The sequence below is a fragment of the Carcharodon carcharias genome, chromosome 7 (genome assembly GCF_017639515.1).
Source record: "Carcharodon carcharias isolate sCarCar2 chromosome 7, sCarCar2.pri, whole genome shotgun sequence".
In the NCBI taxonomy this organism is placed as follows: Eukaryota; Metazoa; Chordata; class Chondrichthyes; order Lamniformes; family Lamnidae; genus Carcharodon; species Carcharodon carcharias.
In genome coordinates, this window is record NC_054473.1 from 87,029,541 (window position 1) to 87,050,879 (window position 21,339).

Sequence of the window (21,339 nt, forward strand, 5' to 3'; positions counted from 1 at the left end):
GGCTGCACAGATGAGATCATTCATCCTCTATTTGCATTGGATGGCCAACCTCTTCTGTGCCTCATTGGTATTGATCACCATTGCCATCACCTCCCAAGCTGGAGTAGTAATGTTGCTGCCCCTCTTGAGAACATCACAACGGGCCTCCGCGGCATCCAACAGGTGCTCAATGGCTGCAGTCTTCTTGCCTTTCAGGACCATGTCTTCTTTGCTGCAGTTCTGGGCTGGAAGTACTGAGCGTAGCTGTACTTTAAATGTGGTGCCTGGCATGATGAAGCAGCGAGGTGATGGTGTGGCTGGTGAATCGGAGCTTGCCTGCCATTGAAATGGTGGGTATCCTGGGAATGCATAATTAATGTGGTAAGTTTGGGACGATGCAGTGTGAAAAGCCACCATTGCGGCCAGCAGGTAAAATGGTGTTTTTCCTGCCCGCTACCACTTAGTGCAAATCTGGGATGATTCTGCCTTCTGTCTAACTTACTTCCGAGAATCTATTATTCTTTCTGTGTTCTAATACATATATTGCAGTCTCCCATTCTGAGACACATATTGGGGCAAAAAGTTATTTGACCTGAAAAAATTTCCCTGCTCATAATTTGTAAATAGATAAGTGGCTGTGCTGATTATATTGTGGTAATGTAGCATGACAATATATAGCTGGGCTGACTGTTCAGACTACATTGTTTCTCACAATCAGTATATTCTTGCACCCATGAAATACTCCAGAGAGCAAAAGTTCATCTCCAGCTCAATTAGAATATTTGGCTTCCATCTTCAAAGTAAGATTTGCAGCATGTTCTCACCATTATGACCTGATGCCTAATTAGGCAGTTAATCATAGCAGCAGGCATTGTACACACTATGACAGGTTAGGTGCTAATCATTATCACACTATACAGTGAGGAACGGTAACTAACTGATTGATCTAGTCACTGGGTATGGAGCAAAGAAGGTAAGTGGAAGAGAGAAAGGAAAGTTTTTATTGAATTAATATTATTGAGGCTGGAAGGTCCATTGACATCTCCATGGCTGCAAAGGTGGGAACTACTGATTGGATACAACTGGGGTTGTGTTTGAAGGCAGGAGGACTGAGTGATGCAAACTAGTTCAACTCATGGGTAGAATTGCTTTATATTGGCGAGCCCCAATCTCTCTGTTTCCAATTTGCATAATCTCCTTTGGTCTATATTCTCTTGCATGCTCCTTCTCCTCTCACACCTTCCTACTTTTACTATATCCTTTTCTCTGGTCATATCCTATCTCTCCCTATGTCTCCTCAATCCTGCTGTATCCCTCTTTCATTGTCTCTTGAACTGTCTTACATTCATTCACTGTCCCCATCTCGCACGTTCACTGTCTCCCTCTCCTACTCATACTCTGTCTTACTGTCTCTCAGTCTCTCCTCATTTTCCAATCTATTCATTTCCCTCTTCCCCTCTGACTGCTTCACTTATTCTGACTTTTGTGCAATGCCATACATTTGCCTCTTTAGCACATGCTCTCTTCTTACTAAAATCTCTTACTCCCTCTAACACACCCTCTGACACGTAATGACTGTTACTCATTTCCTCCTTTTGCTCTCAGTTACAGTTCCTCTGTCTCATTCCCTTTCCCCTTTCAGTTATATTCTGCCTCTCACATTGTCTCCCACACAGAGATAAAAACAAAAAACTGCGGATGCTGGAAATCCAAAACAAAAATAGAATTGCCTGGAAAAACTCAGCAGGTCTGGCAGCATTGGCGGAGAAGAAAAGAGTTGACGTTTCGAGTCCTCATGACCCTTCAACAGAACTGGGTGAATCCAGGGAGAGGGGTGAACTATAAGCTGGATTTGGGGGGGTGGGGTGGTGGTTGGGTCGGGGGAGAGACGTGGAGGGTGGTGGTGGTTGGGTGGGGGGAGAGAAGTGGAGGGGCTGATGTGGTTGTAGGGACAAGCAAGCAGTGATAGGAAATTCAACAACTTTAGTTCTTGAACTCCCTCCTCCATCCCCACCCCCTTTCTGTTTCTTCCCCCTTTTTTTCCCCAATAATTTTTATAGATTTTTCTTTACCCACCTATTTCCATTATTTTATATCTTTTATGCCCCCCCATCCCCACTAGAGCTGTACCTTGAGTGCCCTACCATCTATTCTTAATTAGCACATTTGTTTAGATAATATCACCAACTTCAACACTTCTGTGTTCTTTTGTTTGTAACATCTTTTGATTATCTGCTCCTATCACTGCTTGCTTGTCCCAACAACTACACCACCCCCCTCCACTTCTTTCCCCCCCCTCCAACCACCACCACCCCCCAGCCCCCCCTTAAACCAGCTTATATTTCACCCCTCTCCCTGGATTCACCCAGTTCTGTTGAAGGATCATGAGGACTCGAAACGTCAACTCTTATCTTCTCCGCCGATGCTGCCAGACCTGCTGAGTTTTTCCAGGTAATTCTGTTTTTGTTTTGTCTCCCACAAACCCTGCCCTCTCACAATTGTTTCTCTCCCTGCCTCTCTCTTTTTGTTCTCTTAAATAACTCTGGATTATAGAAGAGAAAATCATTTAAGGCTTCGTGACATCAGTTATCAGGAAAATGTTGAAATCCATCATTAAGTAAGTAGTAACAGGACACATTATTATTTGCAAGAGTCAAATGTTTTTATGAAAGGGAAATCTTGCTTGACAAATCTATTAGAGTTGTTGCAGGTATAACTAGAAGGGCAGCTAAAGGGGAATCAGTGAACCTTGTACATTTCAACAAGGTGCCACACGAAAGATTGTTGCCCAAGTAAGGGATTATGGGGTTCAGGTAATATTGTTAGCATGGTGAGAAGGTTGATTAAACAACAGAAAACAGACTAGTGATAGATGGTCATTTTCAGGTTGGCTGGCTGTTACTAGTAGGCTGCTGCAAGGATCAGTGCTGGGGTCTCAGTCCGTGAAACTTGGGTTGGTTGTTGCACTGCTATTGGCTGGGGATCAGACTAGCTCCTAGAATAAGAGGAACTGAAATTCCTTATGAGGAAGATAGCATTTGAAGGACTTTGTGATTGAGTGTGATCACTAAAATCTGAGTGGACTGCTGAGCCAATTTGTAAGATCTGTCTTCGTTGTATCTGCCAATTTAGGTGCAATTTATAGTTTTTATTCAACTGCAATTTGCCTGTTAATTCGTGTTTAATTCATGTTAAATCTGGATGTTAAGTTATAGGATGGATAGTATTTAGTGTTTGCCTTGTTGACTGTTGTAAAATTCCTCTTATTTTAAACCATGGAATCTTGCGGCTTCATTCTTTTAGTAAATAACCAGGATTTTGTATTTTTTTTAAAATGAGAGTTACTGGTCTCCACTGAGATTGTAACACTATGTTAATGACTAAGAAGAAGAGGTTGAGTATAATCCATCCAAGTTAACTGACGATACAAAGCTAGACAGAAAAGTAAGCTGTGAGGAAGACATGAAGGACATAATTTTCTCAGCCCAGTGGAGGCAGACTCAGAAGCATATGGAACCCCAGGAATTGACACTGGGTTAGGATCCCACTTTGCCTGGGGCAGGATTGAAGGAGAGCAAGGAACCACTTTGGATCTGTCCTATAGTAATTAAAAGTGGTTGAGGAAACCAATTATTAGCTGTTTTAACCCTAAATCCTGGATTTCACCATCAGGGAACCTATTTCCTGACCTGTTGGCAACCCACCAGGTTCACTGAGATGAATGCACAGTGGGAACACTTTCTTCAATGAGGCTGACAGGCTGTGAAGGCTTTGATCAGTTACTCTGAAGAGCTCCAGTCACGGCCATTGTGAGACAGATGATTGCCGACTTCTTGGAAGGCACCTCACCCGTCTTGCAGTTGCATTTCCCAGTTGCCTGTCTTTGCCCCGGCATGGAAGCAACTTATACACACGAACATACGAATTGGGATTTGGTCCCTCAAGCCTGTTCCGCCATTTAATAAAATCATAGCTGATCTGAATGTAACCTCAAACCCACATTCCCATTTAACCCCATAACTTTTCACCCCCTTGCTTATCAAGAATCTATCTACCTCTTTCTTAAAAATATTCAAAGACCCTACTTTCACCACCTTTTGAGGAATAGCGTTCCAAATATTCACGACTCTCTGAGAGAAAAAAATTCTCCTCACCTCTGTCTTAAATGGGCAACCTTTTATTTTTAAACAGTGACCCCTAGTTCTAGATTCTCCCACAAAAGGAAACATCCTTTCCACATCCACACTGTAAAGACCCATCAATCATATCCCCTCTTACTCTTCTAAACTCCATCGGATACAAGCCTAGCCTGTCAAACCTTTCCTCATAAAACAACCCACTCATTCTAGTTATTAGTCTAGTATTATGCAGCTGCACGTTTCACCGCTGCTGAGGAACAAGAGCAGAGACCACATCACTGCAGCAACACCAGCAGCTGCATCAGCTGCCTCCCTTCCACATGCCCCTCCACAGGGCAGATGGATAGACACAGAGATCCAACTGGAAAGATGTGAGAGTTCTAACAAAAGGTCTACAGGCAGAGGATCAACGCCCTTGACCTGTCCAAGTAGTAGTGCCTCAGGAGTTTCAGGGTTTCAAGACAGGTTTTTGCTGACATCTGCAGCCTCCTGGAACGAGACCTCCTTACCAGTGGAGCAGATACGCTTTTCTAACGGCTGACAAAGGTGCCTGATAGTGGAGGGCCACCCTCACGATCCCCACCCCACCCCGGTCTTAGTCTTGCGCTAAGTTGTTTGCTCTTTTCTGCAAGGAGAGAAAGCATAGAGGCATGAGTGTTCATAATGGCCTATTTGGAGAGGAGGGAAGGACGCCACTTGTGGCAGATGACTGTGAGGCGTTAGTGTGAGAGGGTAATAGGTTGAGTGTAAGTGTTGGTTGCTCAGATGGGGATGTGAGGTACTTTCAAAGAAAAGGGAGTGAATGAAGCTGCAAGATATGTTGATCTGAGGAGTGCTGTGCAGGAGAATAACGGGCAAGTCAAAGTTTGGGGCATGACACCTGAAAGTGTTACACCACTCACCTGTCATTCCCTCCTAAGATCTTGATCCTCTTGGTGCATTGTGTCAGGTTGGAGTGGCCTCTTCTGCTAACATTCTTGGCCTCTTCCATCCGCACCTGCCTGTTTGCAGAGGTTTTGCACTTCCTCATGTTCTTTGGAGAGCTCACCTTACTGCATCGCTTCAGATCCCTCAGCAGGCTCTCCAGCTATGAGTGACCTGGGTCTCTTCTCCTTTCCTCTGGCGGCCACAGCCTTAGTAACCTAAGCATTGATGAACACTTGTAACCCTTGCCTTGGGCCCTTTAAAAAGAAATCCTTCAACAGAATGGACATGTCATCCTGTCCAGCCTTGCTAATTGGTCAGGGAATCTGAAGGAGGGATGACAATTGGATTGCTTTGGTAAAGAGCAACTACAGGGAATGTGCAGGAAGTCAGGTCCCAGATCTGGAAATTCAGGGACTAAAATGATAAGATTACTTTCAAAAAGATATACAGGTACTGGACCCCTTATCTGGCGCTCTAAAATCCGGAAGGACCTGAAAACTGGCTACATTCGAAGCTGGAGCGCTGGGAATAAAACCCTTTTATTCTTTATTTCTCATAAAGTTTTTGTACATGCTAGGCCTATGACCCAAATCCTGTAAAATCACAAAATCACACATCTAGGCCCGAGCTTCCTGGATATGGGGTCCAGTACTTGTAGACAAGTTAAGTGTGTGGTGAAGAAGGTGGCAGATAGAGTATAATGTGGAAAATTGTGAGGTTATTCACCTAGGTTGGAAGAATAGAAAGACAGAATATTTATTCAAATAGTGAGAAACTATGAAATGTTGCTGTGCAGAGGGATTTTGGTGTCCTCAATCAAGAAGTACAGATAGTTAACATGCAGGTAAACCAAGCAATTGGGAAGACAAATTGCATATTGGCCTTTATTGCAAACGAATTGGAGTACAAGAGTAAGGAAGTCTTGCTGTGTCTAGTTTTGGTCTCTGTATATAAGGTAGGATAAATTGCCATAGAAAGGGTGCAATGAAGGTTCACTAGACTGATTCCTGGCATGAGGGGCTTTCCCAGAAGAGAGATTAATTAGAATGATCCTATACTCTGTGGAGCTTAGAAGAATGAGAGGTGATCTTACTGCAATATGTAAGGTACTGAGAGGGCTTGCCAGAGTAAATGCTGAGAGGTTTTCCCTGGCTGGAGAGTCTAGTAGCAAGGGGCATAGTTTCATGGTAAAGTGGATGTTTGTTTAGGACTGAGATGAAGAGAAATTTTTCACTCAGTGTGTTGTGAACCTTTGGAATTCCCTGAGGCGTGGATGCTCAGTCGTTGAATAAATTCAAGGCTGAGATTGACAGATTTTTGGACTCTAAGGCAATTAAGGAATATGGGAATCTGGTAGGAAAGTGGAGTTGAGGTAGAAGATCAGCCATAATCTCATATGGAGTAGCAGGCTCAGACAAACATGTAGCTTACAGCTGATCCTGTTTCTTATGTTTTATGTTCCATTTCCAATGATTATATAGTGACCCTGGTGGAAGTGCTGGGTGTTTGAGGAGTTGTGCCCCCTGTGTTCCGGCTCCTTAAAAATGAAAATGGTACTGATGGGTGACCTGTGCCCATGGAACCACATGTGGAACTCCAAACTGAGCCTGGCACCAATGCACCCATATTTAGCTTCCATGGAAACTTTGACTTTGGAACTGAGCCCAGCACCAATGGAACCACATCCAAGCAACTGTGAAACTGCACCCATGGAACTATACCCAGCAAGAGTTGGCATTTCGAGGAATAGGGGAAACTGCTAGGCCTAAGGTAGAAATAAAATATAATATTTTAGGCCTTTGCAACTTGTCTAAGATCTTGTGTGTTTTTAGGCTGCATACTCCCAGGATATAAAGATGTGTTGGCATCAGTAGGAGACAGCCCCTTTTCCCTTCTCCTCTCCAGCACACACCATTGCCCTGTTGAGAAGGATGGACAGGAGAGTTGTTGTCGGGTTCATGTCAGTGAGTTAGGTTAACTCATGCTGCAAATCTCTTCCACTTCCAACAGAGAGCTGCATGACCCGCCCTCAGTATACATCCTGATAAAGATACCTTCACCTACAGTTCACTATCTGGAGCTATGATAACCTGTCCTTTTGAGGATCTAGATATAGACGAGTGTTAAATAATAACCCAAATAAGGTCAATTTCAAGTTAATGGGTGCAATGTATCTTACTTCATGTGATATAAACTTGAATATTCAACAGTAGGTTATTGAGTGCAAAATTTATTATACATTAGCTATCCCAGAAGGAAAAAACAGTAAAAGCAGGGAAATAAGAATACTGGTCCGAACTGGTCTTGTACACTTTAAAATTCCAAAGATTCACAACACTGAGTGAAAAATTTATCTTCATCTCAGTCCTAAACAGACATCCCCTTTACCGTGAAACAATGCACCTTGCTACTAGACTCGCCAACCAGGGAAAACCTCTCAGCATTCACTCTGACAAGCCCTCTCAGAACCAGTAAAAACTGGGAAATAAGAGTACTGGCCGAACAGTTTTTTCTTTCTGGGATATTGGTATAAAATCAGTAACTTTCTTAAATTGCATATTGATAGAGGATCAATTCCATTTTTATCATAGTGCAATCAAGATGCTGGATTTTGGTACAGAATCTATGGCATTTTCTTTATTTGCTAGTGATATGGAATTAATGGCGCTTCCTGTAAAAGAAATTAACACATAATCAGTAATTAATGACATTTTCTACATTGTAAATCAATACAGATCAATGGGCTTCCTGTGCTTGATATTGGAACAGTTGGGAGGCAGTATACACATTTTAACACTAATCCAGCAGATTGCCATTGTTAGCAGTCAATTGTATTCCGTTGTCATTCCTAGGAACAGGTATAAAGTAAATAATTGCAAATGCTGAAAATCTCAAACAAAAACAGAAAATACTATTAATACACAATCAGCATCTGTAAAGATGTTCAGCCTTTTCTGGAATGGGGAGGCAGACAATGTTCATTAGACTGAATAAACCGAAAGGGTGCACGTTTACCCCTATCACTGAGAGAGGTCCACGGATTAATAGGCAGAAAACAGGGCTTTGTGGAGAAGGTGATGCACACTGACCAGCTGAGTGCAACTATGAAAAAGTTAAGAGACAAAAAAGAGACTAAAATAACTCAGCAGGATGTGAAAAGACATAGAGAAGATTCAGACACACAATTAAAAACTTGAAAATAGATGGAAGTAAAGAGGAAGGTGGATGAGTTGCTAGGATAGTACTGGAGTCTAAAGGAATAAAAGATTAATTCAGGGACATTGTTGCAAGCAATTGTGGAGGAAGATCATAAGGGAATTCAAGCAAAAGTGATTTTTTAAAAATATTTATTAGTTAAGGAAGTTTTGGAGACAGGAAAAGAAATTGTTTGGCTGACAGTCAGCCATCATCCAATCAGTTTCCAATTGGCTGTGGGAAGGCAGGGCTCCACGAGAATAGACAAGTTATGCAACCAATGGTGCGAGCGTGGGGCATTGGGGGTGGGTGATCATATGATGAAACCTTCAGGAAATATCCAACCAGAGTTGTCAACCCTATGCAGACAGTGTTCAGACTAAACAGGGCGGGATTCTCACCATTGAGGTAGGAAGCTCAAGCCGGGAAATCTCCTGATTCAGCAGACCTGTCCCAATGGAAATGATCCCCACATGCATGATTTTTGCTCCAGTGTGGTAGGAGTATGATCAGTCTAGCCTACCGCCTCCTGATGCAGATCGGAGGTGGTGACAGAGGTGGGCGAGTGCAGAGCCGGGCTGGCTAGAAGGCCTTTCTCAGTTCTCTGAAACTATTGCGCAGTTGTTTAAAAGGCTGACTGGCCTTCTAGCCCTCACCCCTCAATTCAACCTCTGTGCCTTCTCATACCCCCATGCCATCTCCATGACCCCTCACACCCCCATGCCACCTCCATAGCTACTCACCCAGTATCTGCCATGGGTAGACCTCAGAAACCACCTGGAGATAAGAAAAATAAACGTATAGCAACCTAAGAGAGCTCTAACTCATACACACTTGATAGTGAAAAAAACTCATTTGCAAAACCCATTCAAAAATTTTTCATCCCCTCAAGTGATCAATCTGTTGTAAAAACAAACTTCTATTCACTAACAGTATCAAAGAAGCTAATCATTTAATAGTCTTTTAAAATTTCAATCAATTTGTGAACTCAGCCCTCCCTCCCTCTCCCTCCCCCCCCCCCCCCCCCCCCCCACCTCCCCCCCTCCGGCTAAGATAAGAGGTTTTGGAGCTTTTGAAAGTCAGCCAAGCATACCTAATAGGTTCAACTGTAATGTCAGCCCATGGGAAATGTCTGCAATTGAAACTGCAGGAACAGATGGCTAATGGTCTATTTCCAAGCTACACCACTTGGCCTATTAATCAATATGCTCAAACAACGAGTGTCTTCTTTTTTAATTCAACTGAAAGCTGCACCCTGTGTTTTGTTTTAAGTTTTAAAGGGCTGGGGCTTTAAATAACTTCAGATCATGACATTTAATCAGACTTTACCCCCTTCAAGGCCATATTCAGACCTGGGCTGACAAGTGGCAAGCAACATTCACACCACACAAGTGCCAGGCAATGACCAGCAAGTATTATGATCCCCAGCTGAGGTTACCACTGGACATCCCAGGGTGAAACCCAGCTTGATGGATCCTGACTTTTATTTGTTTGTTTAGATACATGGAGAGGGGCTACTGAACAGTCACCAGAATCAGCTAATGAACTTTTAACAAAAGCATAAAATATTTATTAAACAAGAAAAGATGAATTATATTACAATACTCCTTCACCCACACTATACCTTTACCGATATAAATAAATTTGTTAGGATAACACAAGTTACAAAAGTTATCTTATACTCTGATGTTCACAGTAAGAACACAGTCCATGTAAACCAATAGGCAACCTGTGCTCAGACACATCACACTCTGAAACCAAGTGACAGATGTCACCCCAAACAAGTGCTATGGATCTCTCCTCGACTCCCCAAGACACTTGTCACACCATGAGCTAACCAGTCTCACTGAACTCCGTCTTTCACATAAGGGTTTCCAATCTCCTCTTTTCAAGAATTCACTTTGGAATCTTCTCCCAAACTTTCTCTCAGATGCCTTCCGCAAGGGTTCCGCTCCAGGGTTTCGAACTCTCCTTCCAATGTTCTTCTTCCCGGGTCACCACATGCATTCAAGCTTTCTTCCACGTGCTCTCTTACCGACTCAGCTGTCAACGGTACACCACTGCTTCACATGCCCTTAGCAAATAGTTACAGACCTTTAGTCGCCTTTTTGGATCTTCTGACTTTTCATAAGCCTTAATCTCTGTAAGTTTGAAGCTTGGAGCCTTTCTCTCTGCTCCTTTCACTTCCACAGAACAGGACATTTTCCAGGTTCCCGTCCTTCCTTTGACTACTGCCCTGAATTTTGGGGGCTTTCTGTTTTAGCTTGGGACTGGCTATCTGTCCCTTTTGCTCCAGTCTCTATCTGGCAGCTACTTCCAACCAACTTTAGCTTGGGACTGGCCATCTGCCACTTCTAGGCTTCTTTGCCTGACAGTTGTCTTCAAAACCAACTGAACTCAGACAGCTTCCAAATCAAAGCTACTGTTTCTAGTTTCTTGTGTGTGTCTGTGGGAGGGACTTGCCTCTCTGGACCCCTGTTGCTAGGCAACAGCCCAGTATTTTTACTCTTGTGTTTGCTCAACTTATTTTACAGTCATAAACTCTCATTAGAAATACAGGCACCTTTTAAAGTGAAACTAAAACTCAACTTGACCTTTTCTTAACACACAAATAAAGAAATACAAAGTAAACTTAAACTTTAAAGCTAAAACTCATTCCTAACACCCGAAAATACCAATATAACTTACTTAAACTATCTCTATGCACTAACACAAGAGATAATCTAACGTTTGCCCCTTGACATTCAATGCTATTACCATCGCTGAATCCTCCACTATCAACATCTTGGAGGTTACCATTGACCAGAAACTGAACTGGACCAGCCATATAAATACTGTGGTAACAAGAGCAGGTCAGGGGCTGGGAATCCTGCGGTGAGTAACTCACCTCCTGACCTCCCAAAGCCTGTCCACCATCTACAAGCCACAAGTCAGGAGTATAATTGAATACTCTCCACTTGCCTGGATCAGTGCATCTCCAACTTCTTGAGAAGCTCAACATCATCCAGGACAAAACAGTCCGCTTGATTAGCACCCCACCCACGTACATTCACTCCCTCCATCACTAATGTACTGTATTGCATTGTATACCATCTACAAAATGCACTGCAGGAATTCACCAAGGCTCCTTAGGCAGCACATTCCAAACCCATGACAATTACCATCTAGAAGGACAAGGGCAGCAGACAACATGGGAACACCACCACCTGGAAGTTCCCCTCCAAGCTACACATCATCCTGACTTAGAAATATATCGCCTTTCCTTCACTGTTGCTGGGTCAAAATCCTGGAACTCCCTCCCTTCAGCACTGTGGATGTACCTACACCACATGGACTGCAGTAGTTCAAGAAGGCAGCTCACCACCGCCTTCTCAAAGGCAATTAGGCATGGGCAATAAATGCAGGCCTAGCCAGCAATGCTTACATCCCATGAACGAAAATAAAAAAAATACACCTCTTCCATAAACCAGCACTGCAGGTGAAGGCCCTTGAAACAGCAAATATTCTGTTTGAACTCATCAGTAATTTCAAATGGCCTTGCTGAGTTTGGGTTTCCTACTTGTTTGATTCACACCCTGCCCCTTCCACCAATGGCAAAAATGGGATCTGCCAGAAATGGGGGCGGGCCCTGTCTGTCAGTTTTAAAGGTCTTTGGAGTCAGCCCGACTCCATGAAAATCTGGCCTACAATACAGTGTTTATTCAGATTAGAGTTCCTGGGAGCAAGGTCAGACATAACTCACTGGAAAAGGTAATGCTTTGAAGCATATGAAATGGAGGAAAACTGATCTTACTAATATAAAAACAAAGTACTATAGATGTTGGAAATAACTCATCTGTTTCCATCTGTGCTGTGCGGCATTCGATACTGCACCAGCCCACTTCACATTATGGTATTATTAATATCCTGATTAAAACTTAAATATGTCAAAGCTCATTATTGGTACCAGTTCCAAAAAAATTGCTTCTACCCAAAAGCTGCACGACAAACAAGGTGCAGTATGTATTCCTTGTTTGCATTCTTAAAACTGATGCTCTTTGATTACAAACACCCTTCTTTCTCTCAGGATAATCTTAATGCCATCCTGATTAAACCACCACCTTGTCCCTGCAAATACTTTGGTTGGTGTGAAGATTGTTCAAAATGCAAAAGGAACCCTTAACCCTGTGAGTGCATCTGCGGAGAGTAGCACAATTAACGTTTCAAGTCCGAATGACCCTTCAACAGAACTGTTGAAGGGTCATTCGGACGCGAAACGTTAACTGTGCTCCTCTCTGCAGATGCTGCCAGATCTGCTGAGTTTTTCCAGATATTTTTGTTTTTGTTTTGGATTTCCAGCATCCGCAGTTTTTTGCTTTTATCTGAGCTGTGAGTGCCCTCTGCTGTCTGATTTAGGAGTAGCCCCTCCTAACCCACAGGCTGAAGATACTATGGGATCTTTCACATCCTCCTGTTGGGCAGACAGGGTCTCAGTTTAACAGGATGACTATGGCACTCACATCTCTTCAACAGGGTTTGAACTGATAACTTTCTTACCCTGAAGCAAGTGTACTATCACTGAGCTATGGCTTGTACCATTGGCAATGGTATGAGAATGGTATGGCTTTGAGAATGAGATACGATGGCCAAACACAGTAGCTGGTTATATTTCCCCTATTGGTGACACTGCCTTTACACTTGTTTCATGCCAATTTTTGTTCTGACACTGGCAAATGAATTCCACAGAATTTTTTTTAAATTGGATACAGAAACTTGTGTAAATGTTAGTGTTGTTTGTGTGTGTGTGAGATCCAGAAAATTCTGGCTCAATGATTAACAATGCCAAGTTGTCATTGAGTTAAACTCAATTTTAACAAATTGAGCTTGAATAAATTGCTGGTCTCAAATTAAACCCAATTTTATCTGATTACACCTGATTTTATCTAACTCTTTGATTACAAGCATTTTGACCTGTAAAAGCCTTAATTTACTTATATCTGATTTTTCAGTTGAATTCAGGGTGGTGGGGAGAGGTGGAGAAGAGGCAGAAATTGAAGGCGCCCGCAGCTGCCCCATGCAGGCTCTGGCCAGTATCATGCTATGAGTCTGTGAGTGAGTGGCTGAGTGGCCCAGGAATGGTTCCAGCTGCACAATACAGGTCAATGGGATGGTATCGTGTAGAATTCTGTATTCTGCAGAGATTGTGCAGGGTTGTGCAATCGAGAGTGGAACACCAGTAAGTACAGGTTACAGAATTAAAATGAGTTGAAGTGCTGCACAGCTCAGAGATTTCAATTTAATGCTAAGAATCCATTTATTCACAAAGCTGGAAAATTTCCACAAAACTGCAATCAACTTAGATAAAAGCCAGATTCTGAAAACAAAATCATTCAGGAATTCATGACATTGAAGAGAGGACATGAGTGGTGATGAAGCTCAAAGTATGATGATGGCAGTTTTGCAGATATCCAATGAACAAAACCCTTTCCCATTCATTCCCACTGCACAGAATCCCAATGAACAAAACACCTTCCCATTCACTCCCATTGCACAGAATCCAATATACCAAACCCTTTCCATCCATTCCCATTGTAGAGAATTCCAATGTCAAGGCCCTTTCACATTCACTCCCATTGTATAGAACCCCAATGGATAAAATCCCTTTCCGTTCACTTACAGTATTTTAATGGTTTGCGCTTGTTCCCATTCAGTCCCTTTGAACAGAATCTCAGTGGACCAAATCCCCTTTCCTATTCAGTCCCATTGTAGAGAATCCCAATGAGTCAAACTTCTTCTCATTCATTCACATTGTACAGAATTCCAATGGACCAAACCGCTTTACTTTCATTCTTGTTGTACAGAGTCCCAATGGAGCAAACCCTTTCCCATTCACTCCTAATGGATCAAATGTCTTTCCTATCACTCCCAGAAGGACAACAGAGGAAGGTTAAATGGCTAAAGTGATAAACATGAGAGGACAACAAGAAGCATAGCAAAATCAATTGAAGATGTTTTACAAACAAAGAAAATGTGTAGATAATAGTATTGATAGCATTGTACCAAAGGTCTGAAGTAAAAACTGGAAAATCTGTTGCTGAGAGTAAATCGAGAGATCTAACTGCCATTGCATGTACCTTCTAGTCATGTTCTCTCTCTCTCTGTCTGGTCACAGGTCCGTGTCTTCACCTTCTCAGTTGGACAGCACAACTATGATGTCACACCTCTGCAGTGGATGGCATGTGCAAATAAAGGTATGAGGAATATAAATACACAGTTGCAAGCACAGGGTGTTAGCACAGTTAAAGCCGCAGTTCCCGGAACAGTATTTTAGCACTGTCATAGGCACGGTGTTTTAGTGCAGACACAGGCACAGGGTTATAGCAGAGTTACACAAAAGCTGCATTAGCACAATTACAGATACTGGTTAGTACCACCATAGGCACCAGATAGCAGAGCAGTCACAGGCATGGTGCATTAATGTAGTCAGAGGTATAAGTTGGTAGCACAGTTACAGGTACTAGGTGATAGAGCAGTTACAGGCACAAGGTGCATTAGCATAAATGTAAACACAGGTGATAACACAGTCTCAGCATTTATTAGCAGTTACAGGCATGGGCCATTTGCATATTTACAGGCACGGACACAGGAAAAGGATATTGACACAGCCACAGGCATGGTTACAAGTACAGAGAATTAGTGCAATTTCAGTTCCAGTGGATTCGCACAGTTCCTGGTACAGAGTGTCAACACCGCTCCAGGGGCTATTAGAGGCAAAGGGTATTAGCAGAGTTACTGTCAAAGGCAAGGGCTGTTAAAACAGTTATAGACACATGGGGCAGAATTTTCCCATCCTGCCCACGGCGGGTTTCGTGGTGGGCAGGAGTGGAGAATCTAGCGAGAGCCAAATAATCGGAATCCCACCGGCATAAAAAGTTAATGATTCTCCCGATGGTGGGTTAATGGCTGGCCGGGTATCTCGCTGACTAGTGGCACGAATGCCATTTGCATTCATTACCATCTCATGAATGCTCATTAAATTAGCTTCTGTCTGGAATCACGTGCTGCCTTCCAATTTTTCATCTCACCAGTGGAAAATCACATCAGTCTGAATCCCATTTGAAAAAGAGTGGAATGCACATATTGGACCTCACTTTGCTTGTGACTTCGAGGTGAGTGCAACATACATAGCCTACCTGCCAGAGTGCTCCAGCAGTCTCGTTGCAATGCCAGTGGGGCGCCACACTCATAGGGTGTAGAGTTGATCTGCTTCCGGTGGCTGCCACGCAGTCACAAGGACACCACTGTGCAGCGGTACTCAGGCAGGGCTCAACATTCAGACAGAAACCAGTATTGCGACTGGGCGTGTGGAGTATAGGGTTGGTCCACTGGGTGAGTGCTACTGTTGACCTGAAGGGACACAACTGTGCAGCAGTACTCAGTCAGGGCTAAACAACCAGCCATTTCAACTGATGGGTAGGGGAGGGAAGGATAACAAGCAAACGGGAGGGGGACGGTTTACAGCCCTGAGTCAGAGAGTAGAGACACTCCTGGGGTTACAGTCAGGAGTCAGAGAGTAGAGACACTCCCGAGGTTTACAGTCAGAGAGTAGAGGCACTCCTGGAGTTTACAGTCAGGATCAGAGAATAGAGACACTCCTGGGGTTTATAGTCAGGAGTCAGAGAGTAGAGACACTCCTGGGGTTTACAGTCCGGAGTCAGAGGGTAGAGATACTCCTGATGTTTCCAGTCAGGAGTGAGAGAGTAGATACACTCCTAGGGTTTACAGTCAGGAGTCAAAGAGTCGAGATAGTGTTGGGGCTTACAGTCAGAGAGTAGAGTCAGTGCTGGGGTTTAAAGTCAAGAGTCAGAGAGTAGAGATAATGCTGGGGCTCTGTGAAGCTCACAGTCAAGAGTAAGAGAGTTCAGACAGTGCTGGGATTTGAGGGCCATGCTGAAGGATTATTCATGGCACCCACATTGCAATCCCGCTCATATGAGGGGCAAGGGCTGTATGCTCGACTGGGATAATGGATAGCTTGCTGTGCAGGGTGCTTTCACAGTCACTGTTCATAGGCTTTTCTGTCTCTGTACTGGGCTGCAGGTGGAATGTTGATGGTTATGGGAGGCATCCGCAGCCTGTATTTGGGGAAAACATAATAAAGCTGGGGCGGGGGGTTGGTGGAAGATATGTGAAGCTTTCCTGGGAGGGTTCTCCTTGGTAGGTGACCGTGTTCACAGCCTCTAGATGCGGAGAGAAAAGGCCAACAAGGGGCATGGACTCGTCAACAATGATGGGCTCGGGGGGAATGGTGGGAATGTTGACCACAACAACACTGGGATCCAGTATTACTGGATAAGACTGGAGAATAAGAAGAGCGAGCTCTACCTTCACATCGTGAGGTTCCAAGTAGATTTCTGGGATGTGGACAGTGAGAAGGGGAGAGTTGAAGTTAGCCTTGAAGTAATAGCGCAGAACCACTATCTTGCACTATCGCAGTAATGGTGCAGTTATAAGTCTAAAGTAGAAGCAAATCTGCACAGCAAGGGTCTGAAGCAGTGTGGGAGGAACATACTGCTGGACTAAGGCGCCCTTTCTTGGGGTGCCCTCTAACTTGTTTGTACCACAAGAGTAAACGAGTCTGAGTTGAGAGAAAGGAGGAAGACCCCCTTTTCAGCACAGTAACAGGGAAATGTAGGAGTCTATGGCTTAACATCACAGTCACTACATTTCACCATTAACACACTGGAATGTGAAATTTGGGAATGCAGGCAACATTAAGGAGATACAGGTGCTGCATGTATGGCATCCCATCAATGGAGGACTGCCATGTGATTTTCAGAATTGGCATCCCTAACAGCCTAAAGGGCATCCAGTCATTAATCATGAGCAATTATTGTTAATTTGAATGCCAGATCTGAGATTGGAACACCGAGCTAGATCAGGTCGCACATGTCGTTCAAACTCTCTCCAACCTCTGTGGGATTGAGATGTTAAGTCTCAGGGATGGCATCTTGGTCACCGCAATGTGTTTGTTAGCACCTCAGATACAAGGCTGCATCGGCAACAAGGCTAGTAGGGCAAAGCCACTATAGACCATTACAGTTGCTATTGGATCAAGATTGTAAGCTTCGCTATGTTCACCCGTTAGTCATTAACCTATTCAATGTATCATTTCAAAGAGAAGAGTAAAACAATTATGGACCCAGGGCTCAATGCTGCCTTTTTGAGGGTTCTAATACAACGGAGGTGGAGTAGAAGGGAGAGGCAATGCCAAAAGCAGTTTCAGGAGGAGGCCTTGCCTGAGGTCCAGGGTGTGCTTCTCCCAAGCTCTGGTAGATCACATCAACCCCATTCTTCGTGAAGACCTAATGCCCCATGGAGTAAGACACTATTCCCTTCCAGTGGCTTTGAAAGTGACCGCTCCGGGTTGCTCCAGGGTCTCTCTAAGAAGGTCATGATCTCTAAGAAGGTCAGCAGTGCACCCTTTTTGCACTTGCCCTGGGAAATGAGAAATGACACAACAGTGAGAACCCTGCGGAAACTTACTTGATGCAGTCATTGTCGCATTGATGACAAACTACAGCAGCCAGTGAGATGAAGGCATGGTCGGTTATATCATTCTCCCATCTAGGTCTTGTCCTTCGGCACTACCACTGAGGAGACACAACTGCCTCTAATCCCACAAGGTTGCAGTGCTGCCTCACACAATGGTGTTTCGTGAAGAGAAAGGGTTACAATCACTTTAATCATACACTTCCAGTAAAGATTTTAACACATCTCCCTGGCATCTCACAAGGGTGCGGAAACTGTCTTCAGTGAGGTTGATATAGAGTCATAGAGTTTTACAGCACGGAAAGAGGCACTTTGGCCCATTGTGTCCATGCTGGACATCAAGCACCTATCTACTCAAATCCCATTTTCCAGCACTTGGTCCATAGCCTTGTATCCTATGGCATTTCAAGTGCTCATCTAAATACTTAAATGTTGTGAAGATTCCTGCCTCTACTATCCTTTCAGGCCGTGAATTCCAGATAGCCCCTCTCTCTGGGTGAAAAAATTTTTCCTCAAATCCCCTGTAAACCTCCTGCCCCTTACCTTAAATCTATGTCACCTGGTTATTGACCCCTCCACTAAGGGGAAAAGTTTCTTCCTATCTATGCGCCTCAATTTTGTACACCTTAATCAGCACCCCCCCCCGCCCCCGGCACAGCCTTCTCTGCTCTAAGGAAAATAACCCCATCCTATCTAGTCTCTCTTCATAGCTGAAACGGTCCAGCCCAGACAAGGTGCTGGTGAATCTCCTTTTCACTCTCTCTAGTACAATCACATCCTTCCTATAGTGTAGCAACCAGAACTGTACACAGTTCTCCAGCTGTGGCCTAACTAATGTTTTATACTCCAGCTCTCTCATAACTTCCCTGTTCTTATATTCTATGCCTCGGCTAATAAAAGCAAGTATCCCATATGCCTTCTTAACACCTTATCTACCTGTGCTCCTGCCTTCAAGGATATATGGACAATGCACTGTTGTGTCAATTCTCATTTCCCAGGGCAATTGCAAAAAGGGTGCACTGCTGACCTTCTGTACTTCCTAGGGTCCTACCATTCATCGTGTGTTCCCTTACCTTGTTAGTCCTCCCAAAATGCATCACCTCATATTTTCAGGATTAAATTCCATTTGCCACTGCTATGCCCATTTGACCAGCCCGTTTATATTGTTCTGTAGTCTAAGACTTTCCGCCTCTCTATTTACCACACTACCAATTTTCGTGTCATCTGCGAACTTACTGATCATACATTCATGTCTAGATCATTAATGTACATGACAAACAGCAAGGGACCCAGCACTGAACCTTGCAGTACGCCACTGGACACAGGCTTCCAGTTACAAAAACAACCTTCGACCATCATCCTCTGCCTCCTGCTGCAAAGCCAATTTTAGATCCAATTTGCCAAATTGCCCTGGATCCCATCCCTAATCACCGTCTCAAAAAATTCAATCAAATCTGTTAGAAATGATCTCCCCTGACTATCCTTGATTAATCCTTTCCTCTCCAAGTGGGAATTAATTTTGTCCCTCAGAATCTTTTCCAAACGTTTCCCTACACTGATGTTAGACTCACTGGCCTACTGGCCTATAGTTCCCTGGTTTATCCCTACCACCCTTCTTGAATAATGGTACCACATTAACTGGCCTCCAGTCCTCTGGCACCTCTCCTGTGGCCAGAGAGGATTTAAAAATAAATGTCAGCGCCCTGCAATCTCTTCCCTTGCCTCACATAGCAGCCTGGGATACATCTCATCTGGGCCTGGGGATTTATCCACTTTCAAGCCCGCTAAAGCCACTAATACCTCCTCCCTCTCAATGCTAATTTGTTAAGTATATCACAGTCCCCTTCCCTGATTTCTATACTTACATCGCCCTTCTCTATAGTGAATATCGATGCAAAGGACTCATTCAAAACCTCATCTACATCTTCTGGCTCCTCACACAGATTGCCACTTTGGCCCCTAATGGGCCCTACTCTTTCCCTGGTTAACTTTTTGCCCCTATTATACTTATAAAACACCTTTGGATTTTCTTTTATTTTACCCGCCAGCGTTTTTTCATGCTCCCTCTTCGCTTTCCTGATTTCTTTTTTAAGTAACCCTCTGCACTTTCTATATTCCTCTAGGGCTTTCCACTGTTTGAGCCCTTGGTATCTACCTTAAGCTTCCGTTTTTCCTTATCCAATCCTGTACATTCCTTGACATCCAGGGTTCTCTGGACTTGTCGGTTCCACCCTTCACCTTTACAGGAACATGTTGGCCCTACACTCTCGCTATTTACTTTTTGAATGACTCTCACTGCTTTGATGTAGATTTTCTTACAAATAACTACTCCTAGTCCACTTTGGCAAGATCCTGTCTTATCATATTAAAATCAGCCTTCCCCCAATTCAGAACCTTTATTTCTGGTCCATCTTTGTCCTTTTCCATAACTACCTTAAATTTTACTGAGTGATGGTCACTATCACCAAAGTGTTCCCCCACTGACACTTCTATCTCTTGACCAGCTTTGTTCCCTAAAATTAGGTCCAGCACCGCCCCCTGTCTTGTAGGACTTTCTACATGCTGGCTTAAAATGCTCTCCTGGATACACTTTCAGAATTGCACCACATCTAAGCCTTTCATACTTTGTCTATCCCAGTTAACTTGGGGAAGTTACTATTATTATTACCCTATTATTTTTACACTTCCCTGAGATTTGCGTACATATCTGGCCTTCTATTTCTCCCTGACTGTTTGGCAGTCTATAGTACAGTCCCAGCAATGTGATTGCCCTCTTTTTGGTTTTATGTTCTGCCCATATGGCCTCATTTGAGGAAACTTCTAAACTATCTTCCCTCCTTATTGCGGTAATTGATTCCTTGATCAATATTGCGACCCCACCACCTTTTACACCTCCCCTCCCCGTCTTGCCTGAAGATTCTATACTCTGGAATATTGAGCTGCCAATCCTGCCCTTCCCTCAACCATGCCTCTGTGATAGCAATGATATCATATCCCCATGTATTAATCAACACACTCAATTCATCTGCCTTACTTGCAAGACTCCTTGCATTAAAATAAATGCCATCCAGCCTTGCCATGCTCACTAGAGCCCTAACTTGACTATATATGCTCTGACTGACTGACTTGGTTTTTCTTCTATAATTGTCTGTGCATCACCCCCTACTATACCTCCAATCCGTACCCAATCCACCTGCCAAATTAGTTTAAAGCCCCCACCAACAGCACTAGCAAACCCTCCCGTTAAGGATGTTGGTCCTGTTCCGGTTCAGGTGAAACCCGTTGGACTTGTACAGGTCCCACTTTCCCCAGAAATGGACCAGAAGGCTGTAAAGTGCCTAGTCAGAAGATGAGGTGCTGTTCTTCCGGTTTGCATTGAGCTTCACTGGAACATTGCAACAGGTCAAGGATGGACATGTGGGCATGAGAGCAGGGTGGTTATTGAAATGGCAAGTGACAGGGAGGTTTGGGTCATGCTTGCAGACAGACCGAAGGTGTTCTGCAAAGTGGTCACCCAGTCTGCGTTTCGTCTCTCCAGCATAGAGGAAACCGCATTGGGAGCAGCGAA

The 21,339-nt window shown here is 43.8% G+C and overlaps 1 protein-coding gene across 1 annotated transcript in view; it reads left to right on the forward strand.

Annotated features, from left to right (window-relative positions):
• cacna2d2a (calcium channel, voltage-dependent, alpha 2/delta subunit 2a) overlaps nucleotides 1-21,339 on the forward strand; it is a 758,554-nt gene that overhangs the window by 474,029 nt on the left and 263,186 nt on the right. Inside the window, exon 12 of the mRNA XM_041191642.1 lies at nucleotides 14,392-14,470. Coding sequence (XP_041047576.1) covers nucleotides 14,392-14,470 — 79 coding nt within the window. The remainder of the gene's footprint in view (nucleotides 1-14,391; nucleotides 14,471-21,339) is intronic.